The 15654-nt window shown below is 41.2% G+C and overlaps 1 protein-coding gene and 1 pseudogene across 2 annotated transcripts; both read left to right on the forward strand.

Moving 5' to 3' along the window:
- Positions 1 to 214: 214 nt before the first annotated feature.
- On the forward strand, positions 215 to 6587 carry TMEM202 (transmembrane protein 202; the record flags this gene model as incomplete). Its single annotated transcript, XM_084240179.1, has 5 exons — positions 215 to 295; positions 542 to 800; positions 4928 to 5077; positions 5422 to 5553; positions 6403 to 6587. 5 exons carry the CDS (start codon positions 215 to 217, stop codon positions 6585 to 6587), a joined length of 807 nt encoding a protein of 268 aa, XP_084096305.1.
- Positions 6588 to 7008: 421 nt separating this feature from the next.
- On the forward strand, positions 7009 to 10508 carry LOC311175280 (L-lactate dehydrogenase A chain-like; annotated as a pseudogene). The gene is made up of 3 exons: positions 7009 to 7129; positions 7319 to 7369; positions 9619 to 10508. The product of its transcript is annotated as an L-lactate dehydrogenase A chain-like (transcript).
- The last annotated feature ends 5146 nt before the right edge of the window (positions 10509 to 15654 follow it).

A 15654-nucleotide genomic window follows, 5' to 3' on the forward strand; every position in this document is an offset into this window, starting at 1 on the left:
TAAAGGGGTTGGGAGGCTTCAGAGAGGGGAGGGTGGGGCACATCACTCATACGCATTCATGCTTAAAATGTGAGATTTTTTCCTGATTGGACCAGACCTGGAAGAGGAAACAGAAACGGAATCTGTGCCATGGGTTCTGGCCCCTTTTGATTCTGCCAGCCTGTGTGAAGAGGGGCCGAGACAAATTCCGTGACAGTTAGAACTGACTGCCAAGATGGAGAAGAAGGAACAATTAGTCATGACCTTCTACAATCCTGATGTTCCCAAATATAAGGAGTACCGGCAGTACCAAAGGGTGAGGAGGCCCCTAATTGTAGGTTAGGTGGGAGGAAGAGGACTTGCTTAAGGATGGTCCTAGGCAGAGTGTCCCAAAGAAAAAAGAATGTCCTGAATATTTGGGGGTTTGTTTTTATAGTACGGGTAAGGAAAGATAGGCAGAAATCAAACCTACATGGGGACTCTTGAGGTAGAGAAGAATAGGAATCCCTAAGGATGGGGGAGTTATCTTTTTAGGTAGGCAATATTTCCCTCATCCTTGTAGCCTACCCTTCCAACCAAAGGTCAGCAGAGTGACTCGATGACATACGAGAGGCAGAAACAGCTTGTGGAGGAGACACAAACCTACACCCGAATGTTCTGTGGCGGCCTCTGTGGTTTTAGCCTCCTATTGCAGATCTGCGTTTCTCCAATGGAATGGGTGCAGTTCCTGGTGACCAAGAATGGTCTTGAGCTCTCCGCAGGACTCTGGGTCATATGCCACCATGAAGCACTGTGCTGGAGCCACGTACCCAAGCCACCTTGTGAGTGCCACTAAGTTAAATGCCACAGGCCCCATAGTTTCAGAGCTCTCTGCCACACTGACCCTTCATTTTCTTTCTTCAAGCTCTTTTGGCCTCCACCTCTCCAAGTCCAAGATGGCTGGCAGTCAAATTGAATATAACCATCTTTTTCTTTGGTTTCCTCTGTGTACCCTTTCTCCTTCTTATGCAGGTTGTTTCCTCTCCCAAATTATGAGGTGGACTATTTGGGAAGAATTCTTGTCATTTATTAGTTGTTACTATACAGTGTGGTTGGTATTCTAATGTGGCTTGCGGAAATAGAAGTGAAGTGATCGAGCATAGCTGGCAAGATAATTCTGCTAGGCAGATTTCACAGTCCCTTCTCTGGGGTACTAGTTCTCCATCTAGGATCCTTCCAAACTCCCAACTGCCTCCTCTGGGTACTTCCCCTGAGTCTGAAGAAGTCTTATCTTGACCTCATATACCTGGAACAGAGGCACACTGGCTTCAATGTGGAGGTTTAGATGTGGCTTTTGACAACGTGGGTTGTCAAAATCAACACGTGCTGCCCCCTCCCACCAGTTCATCCTAGCTCCTTCACAGTTAAAAGGGCTATATCCTTTGGGAGCACTGCCTTCCTCTCCTGGGTTTGATCTTTGCTGAAGGTCTGAGGGTGTAGTGAGGGAAACCCTACCACCAAGTCTCTTTGGAACAGCTGAGTAGAAGGTGCTCAGCTTGAATGTGGCTGCATCTCTCCTCTGCTTTTCTTTTCATGCTGTCTTGGCTTCCCCATTGCTTCCCTTCAGGGTGTCAACAGCCTCAGAGGAGAAGAGTATCTAGTATTAACCAAGCTGTTTGTTTGTAAGTGTAATGTGACTTTTCACACTTCCCTTCTCACTTTCTAATACCTCCAGGCAAAGTTTTACTTTCATAACAATAGGAGATCCTGCCCATCCATTACAAACTACCAAGTGTCCAGTTCGCAGTTCACGGTAAAACAGCACTGCTTTCTGGTTGGGTAGTGTCCCTTCTGGCCAGGGTGGTGTTCATGTCCCACCCAATGGTATTCTGAAGGGCAAAATCACTAATTGGGGTGATCTCAACAACACCAGCAAGGAGCTTACCAAGTTTTTTAAATGATTTGGATGTCTTCCTTTCCAAATTGGAAGTGGCATGCTCTCTCCTCTCAGCTGGTAAGCTGTGAGGCTTGCCTTGCTATTCCTGAAACCTGAGTCCACATCAAACCATATTCTTGAGAAAAGCTCTAGAAGTGTTTGCTTATAGGTAACCCATGTGGTGTTCCCAGAATCTTGTGCACTCTTCTCTGCCCAGACCAAGGTTTCTTACTGACATGTATAAGCAAGGCCTTTTATAACTTAGGTCCTAAGAGTTTTTGAAACTTTAATGAGTCACTTGCTGTAAAAACTGAGGTTTAAAAGCTGAAATCAATTTTGATCTTACAAGGAAGATAGAGGTTTGAATTCTGCTTCCAGACCTTAGCTTGTATAAATTTAGTTATATAAATTTTAAAAACTATGAAGTTATCCAAATGCAGCTGTTTTAGAGTCTGAAGTTAAGTACTGAACTGGTGAGATAACTTCTTGTGTTAGGTTTATGAGTAATATACCTTATTACTCTGAGGGTTCAGGTTCTTCCATGACTAAATCTTTAGCTGTTCCTGTGGACTTCTGAGAGACTGATTTATGTTATTTTCAGGAAATGAATCACTAACAGAGAACACTATAAGAATAACATGAAGGTGAAGTCTTCCCTTCACAGTAGAAGAAAAGACAGAACTGTAACCCACTTGGATGGGTTATCTTAGATAATGCTCTTTTGTGTTTTAAATATCAGAACCTATTTCAACTAGCATGAGCTAAAGAGTGAATGTATTTATAAAGATTCAGAATGTCATAGACTCCCAAGGGCAGGAAGATTGTTGGACTTTAGGAGATTCCAGAAGAGACTGGGATCTCACGTGAAGAAATGAAGCTAGCTAGTCACTTGGTATCTCTAGAATTGCTTTGTCACTCAGCTATGTTTGTGTTTTGTTTCATGTCTACAGCTGTTTTTCCTGTTTATTACTGCGTAAGGGCCCAAAAAGTGATATCCTAGACTAACTTTATATTTGTGGTTCACACAAGCAAAAGAGAAAATTAACACCATTCAGTCCCAAATCCAAATTTCCAAGCATAAAAATCAAGTCTGTCCAACTGGGATCAGATTTCCTTCCTTGGCCCTATTAACTACTGTCAGGAGGACCAGAGGGAAGGGTTCAAGGCTATGGACAAGGGCTACTAGGGTTAAATACCATAAAAATGTCTATCACACTGGGCTATATGCAGCTCAATCTGGGCTGACAATTCTGGTTGACTATATCTACTGCTAATTATGGAAGACCCAGTCTTCAGAATCGTGTTGCCCTTAATTCATCATATTTTAATGTAGCTAACTTGTTGGAGTTACAGATTGACTTACCTCTGTGGGTGGTTTCTCTTGATGGAAATAACTATTACTGATTATGTTCTAGAGAACAAAGTAAAACTTAGGAGAAAGATCTTAGACTGGGATAAATGTGGCATATAATTTCTTCTCTCTGAGTTACTTAGAAACTGGACTTAGACTTTTAGGTATGGAAATGCTTAGAGGACTTTCAGTGGTGAGGATGAGCTAGCTCCTGCTCCACTGAGACAGGAAAGAGGAGGAGGTACAGGACATTGAAGATATTGCTGGGTGGGTGGTATTTCATAAAAACCACTTGCAGTTGTACATCACTCTGTTTCTTAATATTCAGTAAAACATTGTTGGTAAAATCAAAGGAAGGACCTATTCCATGTCAGGAATATGGAAACAAAGGTAAAGTTTTGCACAGCACCTCTTCTCTCTTACCAGCAAGCATCTGCAGTGACAAGTAAAAGAGCCAAGAGCTGGGGGGAGAAAGTGCACCATGGCCCTGAATATGGGTAATGAAGTAAAAAAAAAAAAAAAACTTCAATAGAGTTCTTAACCAAAAGGAGGGCCTTGACAGGATCTTGAAGGACTCAGAAAACGAGGGGGAGAGAGATTTTTGTGGTGTTTAATTCCTACAACCCTGTAAACTGGGGCTTGAAATCATTACAGTATAGAAGTTAAAGTAAATGTGATTTTATTTTATAGTCACAGGATGATAAGGCCTGCACATGAAAAAGAAAAGACAGATAGAAACAAACTCCAATCCCAATAATGGATGAATCATTAAGCAAAATCTTTTAACATGATATGCTATTTTGTAGTCATTTTTTTTTCAAAGATTTATTTATTTATGAATACAAGAACTGGGGTAAAGGCCAGAGGTGTGGGGAATGAGACGATTCACCAAAGACAGAGTGGGGAGCAGAACAGGCAGACTGACTGAAATACACTGCTGAGGGGAGCAATGGGGGAGATAGGAAAGGTCTGCTGTGCCATGTGTGTAGCTCCCTGGCCTGCCGGGGATCAAACTGGTGCAGTGCTGCAGAGGCTGCGGATAGCTTCTCAGTGCTGTGCTTAACCCCTTGTGCCACCAGGGAGGCCCTGAACATGTATTACTTTTAGAATTAGACTTAGGAACAAGAAAAAGTTTTAATCTGTATAGTCATGATAGAACCATACCTCCATATACTCATACACTCTTTTTCTGTAATTAAATTTGTTTATTTTCTCACATCATTGTTCATTTCTGTACAGTGTTTGATTTCTCCCCTCAGGTGCAGTCCCCATAGTTTTCTCACCACCACAGCATCTGGGACCCGTCACCATAGTCCCTTGTGCTCTTCCCTCTCTTGTTTTGACCCTCCTCCCTCCCTCTCCCCTGCTATTAGAGTCATACATCTTATATAAATGTTTAATATCAAAGAGTATGTGCTAATGCACCCAGAACTGTTTATATATTATCTTCAGTTTAATAATAAAGGTTTTGTTTTCATAGTAAAGAAATTCTGGGTATCAATGAAGAACTGGGAAAGAAGATCCTTATTTGTTCCTCGGATACCACATACCAAACTCTGCTTCATCCTCTTGTGTTCTCATTCATGTTTCTAAGACTATCTGATTTTTTTTCTATCTGATTTTCTTAAGGGTCTGCCACCAATGGATGAACTAAGCCTTTTCTTTCTCGCTCTCCTTGCCAGATTACCTCCTATATTCCAGGGTCTTATTCCTCATCTCTGTCATCGCCATACTTATCTGCCTTGGTTCACTCTTCAATTCTTGCCTCCCTAGAAGAGGAAACACGACAGCCAACTTGGATCTGAAGGTATCCATGCTCAGCTTCATCTCAGGTACAGACCTATACTAGCAGAGTAATGCCATGGTAATTGTCAAGGGAACACAGTTCCTCTGTGGGGCTTTCATCCTCTTTTACTTAATACTTTTTCTCCTGTTCAGTATCACATCAAGCTGCCAGTACCTGCCCTATCTTATTATATATAGCACACTTTTACTGGCTTATGCCACGGAAGAAGTAGATGCCCCTTTCTCTCTCTTGATTTGGTCAATCCCCAAAATTCAATCCTTTTTATCCTTTTCATATATGTATTATCTGGAAACCAAAGAAGAGTTGGGGATGGCGTTCAAGACAGATTGAAGGTACTAATGAGTTGTGACATCTTTTCTTTTGGTCTAGCTGTCTCCTTGCTCTTCTGCCTCATCCTATTTCTGACACAAGTTCAGTGGCATACTAGGGATATTATGGAGTCAACTTTCATATGGACTTTTTATATTAATTGGTGGAGTGATTTCTTATACACCTTTGCTGGTGAGTCAGTTTCCTATATTATACATAAAGGATGGAAGGAGATATTACTTTTTTAAAGGGAGGTATAATCTGGGGGAGATAGAACTACTGGTTCTTTCTACTTAGAACATTTATATATTGGCACGCAGTGTGCTGTGGTGAAGAAAGCATGGGCTTTAAAGTCTGAAAACCTAGGACCTCCCCGGTGGCGCAGCGGTTGAGCGCTGGGTTGCGAAGCTGCCCGCGGCCTCTGCGGCGCCGGTTTGATCCCCGGCTGCTCCCCGGCCACCGGAGGAGGGTCCCACATGGCGCGCAGACCTCTCCTGCCGCCCGCTGCTCCCCTCAGCAGTGTACTTCGGTCCTTCTGCCTGCTCTGCTCCCCGCTCTGGCTCTGGTGAATTCTCTCACCCTCCCGTGCTTCTGACTGTACCCAGTGCATGTATAAACAAAACAAACAAACAAATAAAATAAATAAATAAAAAAATAAATAAATAAATAAATAAAAAAACAAATCCTAAACAGAAAGTTTAGGATTCAAAAAAAAAAAAAAAAAAAAAAAAGTCTGAAAACCTAGAATTAGTTCTACCACTAACTGAGGCATAAATAGTTTGAATAACTTGCCCAAGATCACACAAAGTAGCAGAGCCATGATTTGAATTTAGGAATTTTAGACATTGTCCTAACCACATGAGAAATACTATAATACAATGGGAGCACGGAAAGGTAATGTAATTCTCCTGGGGGAGAGGAGGGTTGGCTTCATTAAAAAGAGGATTGTTGAACTGAATGTTTAACAGATGAGTAAGAATTTTAAAAGTCAAAAGACCATCTGTCTGTTGAAACTAACCTCAAATTCCTCTCTTCCTTTAGGGATCGTCTCCTTCCTCAACCACCTAAGAGCCAGATCTCTTCCTCTTGATCATGGTGTCCCCACTGTGATTCCCATGGAGAGGTCAAGACTGGGGATTGGTCCAGTGACTTCAGCACCACCTGAACTCAATGAAGAAACAAGCTCTGAGACAGAAACTTCAAGTGAGGAAGAGACAACACAATAAAACACAGACCTGTGATGTCAATAGGAAAATTCAGTTGCTGCTTCTCTTAGAAAAAGGCAGAGAAGCTAGTTGAGTTGGGGATGACTGTGCAGATTCTGGGAGACTCTCCTAATATCATCTCCTCATTACTGAAGAAGACAGTATTAAAGTTGATGAAATATCCTCTGTGTACCCTGGATCCAAAATATGTATGTTAATCATAAAGTAAAAAAAATTCACTTAAGAAAAATATTTTCTAAAAGAAAACATAAGCATTTAGGGTCACAAATAAAATAAACTAGTAATTGATGTAGGGTCACTGAACTCTTTGGACACTAGGGATCTTATGGAACAAATGGTCCGTGAAGACAGATGTTATTTAATTCTGTTTGAAATTTTCTTTATTATGTGTGGCCTTGGGTACAATCAGGACAAAAGGAACATGGACAATATTGTTGAATTGGAATTGGAGGTCATTATTAGAAATGGAATTAAGATCCATGAAGATAATATCTACCACTCAAAGGAGTTAAGAGGGGCATGGATTCTGAGGATTCTAGGAGGTAGGTACTGGCAATATGAAATCTTAAAGTAGGTTCTAAACCTGCTGCTTTACCCTTGACTGGGAGATATCTTGACCAAGTATCCACAAACTCCCTGAAATTCTAAACAAAATTTATCAACATTTTTCTGTGAAGAGGGTCAGACGCCATAAGTTTCATGACAGATTTGTGAATCTTCTTACTCCTTAGGCATCAATTATGTTTTGTTGAGCCAAATGGGGACAAAGGATTTTCTTCAAAGTAAGTATATATGCAGGACCAAGTTGAAAGATAGTTCATATTGTTCTTTTTTTAAAATCAAGTTCATGTTAGTTTACAATACTCTATAGGTTCCATGATTACATTTTCTCACTATGACCCCGTTAAATGTTTAATCATCATCCACCACAAACCAATTGGCCTTTTCTAGCTACAACCTCCCTGCCCCTTCCCCTCTGGCAACCACCATTCTCTTGTCAGGATCTACAGGTTTATTTTTGTTTGTGTTTTTTTATATTGCACAAATGAGTGAAATAATGTGTTATTTGTCCTCTCCTTATTTCACTTAGATATCATCTGAACATCCGTCTATATTTTTGTAAATGGAAAGATTTCAGAGAAACCAGATATGTTTTATATACCCTCTAGGACTAAGTAAGGGGAGGAGTGTTCAAATAATCACATAGATCTTTTGATAACTAAAGATCCCTTTGAAGCCCAGGTCAGATTCCATGCAGAAATACCCTGATATTCATTTTACCTTTTATTCCTTTAGTAGCAGTCATTGCTACTATATTAATTGAAGTCCATTCTTCCCCTCCCAAACCTAATATGGAATGAGCTATAGAGCCCAGCATCACTACTTACTCTTCTTTTTTTTTTTTTTATAGAGGCATGTTTTATTTATTTATTTGTTTGTTTGTTTGTTTTGTTTATACATGCACTGGGTACAGTCAGAAGCGCGGGAGGGTGAGAGAATTCACCAGAGCCAGAGCGGGGAGCAGAGCAGGCAGAAGGACCGAAGTACACTGCTGAGGGGAGCAGCGGGCGGCAGGAGAGGTCTGCGCGCCATGTGGGACCCTCCTCTGGTGGCCGGGGAGCAGCCGGGGATCGAACCGGCGCCGCTGAGGCCGCGGGCAGCTTCGCAACCCAGCGCTCAACCGCTGCGCCACCGGGGAGGCCCTACTACTTACTCTTCTTAAAGAGAAGTTTTATAATTCCACTTCTTAAATTATATGACAAAATTAACAGACAACTGACTACTGATGATCTTGGGAATGGAAATTTTAAGTGAGGTGAAGAGAAGGAAGCAAGTCTAGTGACAGTGGAGATGCTAGATAATGGGGAAGCAACAATAAAGGCCCTGAATCTGGGGGAGAATAAGCAGTAATTATCACTAAGTTTTCAGCTTTGTTGGCAGAAAATTATCTTACAAGCAGAGACAAACTTTCACTGCCCTTTTAGAAATGGAAGACTCTTAATTTCTTTTTCTCTTTCTTTGTCTATAAAGAATTCCTTTTTTTTAAAAAAAGGAGTTTACAATCAGATTGCACAGCAAATCACCCTTTGATACATTTCTACTTCAAATATAGTACATGATAGATGAAGTAAAGGGAAGTGGGGGTGAGGAGAGAAAATATGTAGATAAAACAAGACAAGTGTTTTCATGTTTCAAGTGTTTTCACCACACTGATAAAGACACGGGAGTGGTGGAGCAGGCTGCACAAGGCAGGATGCTGCTGAGAGCAAGATCCTGGCCGTTTTTATTGATAAAAATAATCATAGAGCATCAGCTACATCCTTTAGGAGGACAAGGAGAAAAGGTTGGGTGAAACTCAAGAATGTCATCTAGGGCTTGGGGGACGTGAGTCTGCTGACCATGTTATCAGCTTGATGACCAAGTGACCAAGTGTTGTAATCGAAACTAGACCCCAGGCCCCAGGCCACGGTCCTAATCTTATCAACAAGGCATTCCACTGATCAGCTTCTGGGGTCCCTTGTCATACATCAGTCCTCGGCCCCCCCAGGCGTTCCCGGTCATATCTCATGATGTATGAGTTGGGAGTAAGTTTATGCATCCATCCTCAACCCCCTGGGCATTCCCAGTCATACCTCTTGATGCATACCCTTCCCAGAGTGATCAAGCTTTCTGCTTTTGATTGATATGAAAGGCATCTTGTAAGGTTTGGCTCACATGATTGTGACTGGACAGTTCTGACCTTTGTATAGGAATGCAGAACTGCTGGTAACCATAATGGTGGCTGAACAGGCCGCTTAAGTCTAGCAGCCGCTTAAGTCAAGCAGACCCACATTTTCACAGACCAGAAAAATGACAAACACAATGTTATGAATTGAATTAAAACATAAACTGTATATGGAACAGCTGCACCAAGCCCAGGTCCCATGTGTGCTACTGACACCCGCCGGACAAGCACTCCAGGTTCCCTTCACTTCTGAGTCCAATGTAGCAGCTGTCAAGGATCAGTTGATTTAGAATCTTCTTAAGGAAGAACACGCCACCCAGAATAAGATAACAGTTGTTGGAGTTGGTACTATTGGCTTGGCCTGTGTCATCAGTGTTTTAATGAAGGGATTTGGCAAAATGAAGTTGCTCTTGTTGACATCCTGGGGAATAAATTGAAGGGAGAGATGATAGATCTTCAAGAGAGCGGCCTTTTCCTTGGAACACCAAAAATTGTCTCTGGCAAAGACTATAATGCAACTGTAAATTCCAAGCCAGTTATTATCACAGCTGGGCACATCAGTGAGAGAGGAATGACTGCCTTAATTTGGTCCAGCATAATGGCAACAACTTTAAATCCATCATTCTAAATGTTGTATAATACAGCCCAAACTGTAAGTTGCTTGTATTTTCCAATCCAGTGGATATCTTGTCCTATGCAGTTTAGAAAATAAGCAACTTTCCCAAAAATTGTGTTATCAAAAATGGTTGCAATCTAGACTCAGTTCAGTTCTGTTACCTAATGGGGGAAAGGCTGGGAGTTCACCCATTCAGCCATCATGGATGGGTCCATGGGGAAAGCATGGAGACTCTGTGTGCCTGTTTGAAGTGGAGCGGATGTAGTGTTTCCCTGAAGACTGCATCCTGATTTAGGCACTGATGCAGATTAGGAACAGTGGAAAGAGGTTCACAAACAACTGGATGACAGTGCTTATGAGATGTTACAAACTGAAATGTTACACATCCTGGGTCATTGTATCATGGGTGGCAGATTTGGCAGAAAGTAAAATGAAGAATCATAGGTGGGTGCATCCAATTTCCACCATGAGTAAGTGTCTCTATGGAATGAAAGGTGATATCTTCCTTAGTGTGCCTTGCATCCTGGGACAAATGACACCTGAGGAAGAGACTCATGTAAAAGGTGCAGATAGACTTTAGGAGACCCAAAAAGAGTTGCATTTTTAAAGTCTTTCAATGTTGTACCACTTCACTGCCTAGGCTACAAGTGTATTTTATTTGGAGATTGTTCATATTCTCCTTTTTATCTGATCTGTGCCTAAAGCAGTGATATAGAGACAGCATGAAAAATATCAATTTCTTAAAGTAGAAATGGGAATGATTCATAAAACCCTACAGTTATATCTTGATGCTTGATGGTAGTCCAAAATTGTTCATGTAAAATAGATCCACCACCTCGGAGGCAACACAGCCAATGTTGTACATGATGCAGTTGCCCTTCAAACCAGATGAATGTTTATTGTGTGTTATATAACTTCTGGCTCTTTCACCCAACATAACTAGTCCAATCTTTTTTTTTCTCCCCATCAATCACATTCGGGATCCAGTGTATAAATCCAACAGTGCATGTCTTGTGCATGTCTTCTAAACAATCATATTTTGGGCCTCCCCCCCGTGGCGCAGCCTTTGAGCTCTGGGTTGCAAAGCTGCCTGCAGCCTCTGCAGCGCCGGTTCGATCCTCGACCCTGGGTGAGGGTCCCACATGGCGCGCATACCTCTCCTGCCGCCTGCTGCTCCCCTCAGCAGTGTATTATGTCAGTCTGCCTGTTCTGTTCCCCGCTCTGGCTCTGGTGAATTCTCTCACCCTCCTGTGCATCTGACTTTACCCAGTGCTTGTATAAATAAATAAATAAATCTTTAAAAAAAAAAATCCCCCCCTTTAAAAAAAAAAAAGCAAAGAAAAAAGAAAAAAAAACAACAATGAAACCATTGCATTGTTTATGCAAGTGACATACCCATTAGAAAACAACAAATGAAACTTGAATAGCAGGGCAGGAGAAAGGGGAAGACAAAGACTTACTAGGTGATAAATCCCAAAGTAAACAGAGATGAATATGAAGACAGCTTCTGTAGAGTATAAGGACTAAAAGTGCTTCTCAAAACTTGAACTAGAGCCATATTCACAGCTGTAGTTTAAACTAGGGACTTATAAAAAGAAGCAGAACAAAAACTACCCCAAGCATTGACTTGGGCAGTAACATATTTGGAACTACAGACCTAATTAGGTAAAGGCATATGAATACAATCTTGTTTAACTAGGAAGACCACTGGTTCATTAACTGGGCCTGTGGTAGCTCTCACAGCAGAACAGAACAGACATTTGAAATACCACATTATGAGATCTGAAACTTGGCTGGAGCCTTTGACCAAAAAAGGAACCTACAAACCATCAAGCAGAATGAAAGGGTGTTGAGAGAGAGAAAGAGAGAGAGAGAGATCAAAACAAAGAAACACAAAATTTTGTGCCTGCAAATAAGAATTTCAAATATCTAAATAAATGTTCAGAAAGAAAATAGTTCAGAAAAAAAGAAAGCCATCAATCAATATAAATTTATTTCAGATTAAAGGACTTTGGGATAAGTATGCTAAAGAATTTAAGTATTCTTAGGATGCATAAAGAGATACATGATAGAGTTGTGAGTTACAATAAAATAAAACCAAAAACTATGAAACAAAAATAAGGGGTGTGAGAAGGCAGAGAATGACAACCAGGTCCTAAAATTTAGAGCAGTTCACTCTTTTTCCCTTGCAAAAAGCAAAAGATACATTTGAAGGGAAAAAAAAAGAGATGGCGATGTTTACCCCTGAAGCATATAAGGAGATAACTTCTCAAACCATTAACTAAACATGGGTTTAAACAAACAACTGGAACAAGATAGAAAACCTAGAAATGGACACATGCATATGTGAAAATTTAATATAGTGGTATTGTTAAAAAAATATGAATGTGGAAACGGGACTGTAAACTAATAGGACTGGTACAACTGGTTAAATAAGGAAAAACATGAAAAGTAGATCCTTGTTTCATGATCACACTTTTAAAAAAAAGCCCAGGACCTCCCCTGGTGGCGCAGCAGTTGAGCACTGGGCTGCGAAGCTGCCTGCAGCCTCTGCAGCACCGGTTTGATCCCCGGCCACCGGGGCGAGGGTCCCACGTGGTGGGACAGACCTCTCCTGCCGCCCCCGCTGCTCCCCTCAGCAGTGTATAAAATTAATTAATTAATTAATTAAAAATTTAAAACAAGCCCAGACAGAGTAAAGATCTAAATGTGAAAAGCAAAACTTTATGGACCTCCATTGTATGATCCAGTGGAAATCTGAACATTAAAAAGAATGATACTCATGATTATTACACTTTGAGTTTAAAAAAAAAAAATCATTTGTAGTGACACTCAATCGAAGAAACCATGAAAGAGGGGGAAACAAAGAGATAGATTTTCTTTATAAATGAATGCCAACTAATAAATATAGAAGGAATTGTACAAATTGGTGCCTCTCTGGTGGCCTAAGGGTTAAATCTCAGCGCTATCACTGGCATGGCCTGAGTTCTTCTCCCAGCCAGGTACCTGACCCATTTATGGCACAGCTGATCTCTCTTGTCTTGCCTGCTGCTCTCCATAGCAGTGTATTTCAGCAAATTCACCTGTTCTGCTCACCCTGTCTCTGGTAAATACTCTCACCCCACTGCACCTCTGGCCTACACCCAGTTCTTCTATGCACCCCCCCCAAAAAGCCAAGAATGAATTGTAGAAATTAAAACTCATTATTTTATAATTCAGGTAGAGATCACCAGTAGATCATCTTTGAGTGAAAAGGTTATTGGGAAACAGGATATCAAATTATCCCTTCATTGAATATCTACTAATTCCAAAGGAGAATGTACCTTTACAACAGAAAGGTTTGGCAATCACAGTCTTTTTTTTTTTTAATAAATTTTATTTTTATATTCCCCATACAATTGCAAACCCCCCATTCTGATCCCAATCCCTCCCCTCCCACCCCCCCCAAAATGTCTCTGTTTCATAGTTTTTTGTTGATTCTGATTTTCACTTTCTTATAGTTATTCATTTTCCTGGTCCCTTATTTAAGTTTTCTAGATTCCTGCTATGAGTGAGACCATCCGGTATTTTTCTTTTTCTTTTTGGCTTATTTCGCTGAGCATGATCCCTTCCAGGGCCATCCATGTTGCTGCAAATTGCATGTGTTTATCTTTTTTGAATGCTGAGTAATATTCCATGGTGTATATGTACCACATCTTCTTGATCCAGTCATCTATTTTTGGGCATTTGGGCTGTTTCCAAAGCTTAGCTGTTGTAAACAGTGCTGCTATAAACATAGGGGTGCAGGTGTTCTTTGGAATTGATGTTTCTGTGTCCTTTGGGTAAATACCCAGGAGTGGAATTGCTGGATCCTATGGAAGCTCTATGTTTAGTAGGTCCAGAAATCTCCACACAGCTCTCCATAGTGGTTGGACCAGTTTGCACTCCCACCAACAGTGCAGGAGAGTTCTTTTTTCTCCACACCCTCGCCAACATTTGTTGTTGCTAGTTTTTTTAATATGTGCCATTCTCACTGGTGTGAGATGGTATCTCATGGTAGTTTTGATTTGCATTTCCCTGATGACAAGTGATGTTGAACATTTTTTCATATGCCTGTTGGCCATTTGCATTTCTTCTTCAGAGAAGTTTCTTTTTAGCTATTCTGCCCATATTTTGACTGGATTATTTTCTTTGTTGTTGTTGAGTCTCATCAGCTCTTTGCAGATTTTTGTCATCAGTCCTTTATCATTAGTGGGCAATCACAGTCTTGACTAAGCTTGGCATCACTAACAGGAGGATATCTAAACATATGCTTCTTTTTTCTTAAGATTTATTATTATTTTTATTTATGCATACATGAACTGGGGTGTAGGCCAGAGGTGCAGGGAGTGAGAGGATTCACCAGTGACAGAGTGGGGAGCAGAACAGGCAGCTACTGAAATACACTGCTGAGGGGAGCAACAGGTGAAACAGGAGAGGTCTGATGTGCCATGTGGGTAGCTCCCTGACCAGGGATCCAACTCATGGGGAAGTGGCTCACAACAGCTTGATAACGCTGAGACTTTAACCCCTGCAACACCAGGGAAGCCCCAACATGTGCTTCTGGATGTGATGCAGTGGGAGGTATACATTATCACCTATATGATATTTTTGCTAGAAATACTTAACTTGAGTCTAAGGATAGTCACACAAATCCAGAATGCGGGCTTTCTACAAGACAATTGGCTCAAATTACTCAAGGACCTATATCATAAAGAACAAAAAGAGGTGGGCCTCCCTGGTGGTGCACGGGGTTAAGCACCGCACTATAAAGAAATCCGCAGCCACTGCAGCAAGAGTTCCATCCCCGGCTGGCCAGGGAGCAGCCCACATGGCGCAGCAGATCACTCCTGACTCGCCGCTGCTCCCCTCAGCAGTGTATTTCAGTCAGTCTGCCTGTTCTGTTCCCCGCTCTGTCTCTGGTGATTCCTCTCACCCCTGTATCTCTGGCCTGTACCCCATCTCTTGTATGCATGAATAAATAAATCTTATAAAAAAAAAAGAACAAAAAGAGGTGATAGGGTTGTTCCAGTAAAGAAGACTAAAGACAGATGATATGTATTGATTTTGGATTTTTAAAACATGTATAAACATTTTTGGCAATTGCAGAAATTTGAGTGTGGAGAGTAAGTCAAGGGTTGTATTGAATTCATCTTGTTTTTCTCAGTTGTAATAATGATGCTGTGGGTATGTAGAATATACTTGCTTCTTAGGAGATATGCTGAAATATTTAGAGGTGAGATATCATGATTTCTATTTTCAGATGATTTGGCCAACAGGAAAACGTATACACCAAAACATGGAGAGAAAGATAACGTGTCAGATGTTAATAGTTGGTAAATATAAGTTGGCAGTATATTCATTTTACTATTCCTGAACTTTTCTCTGAATTTGCGATTTTGCAAAGTAAAAAAGTATTAATATTTTTGAAAGCAAAAATTTAAAGAAAATTATAAAAAGTTTTATGACTTTGGGAGGTCTTAAATTACAAAGCACAAAGAAAAAATTTGATAAATTTGACTATTTTAAAATTAAGAATTCAGGGCCTCCCCGGTGGCGCAGCGGTTGAGCGCTGGGTTGCCAAGCTGCCCGCAGCCGCTGCAGCGCCGGTTCAATCCCCGGCTGCTCCCCGGCCACCAGAGGAGGGTCCCACATGGCGCGCAGACCTCTCCTGCCGCCCGCCGTTCCCCTCAGCAGTGTACTTCGGT

The sequence above is a fragment of the Talpa europaea genome, assembly GCF_964194135.1.
Source record: "Talpa europaea genome assembly, chromosome: 8".
In the NCBI taxonomy this organism is placed as follows: Eukaryota; Metazoa; Chordata; class Mammalia; order Eulipotyphla; family Talpidae; genus Talpa; species Talpa europaea.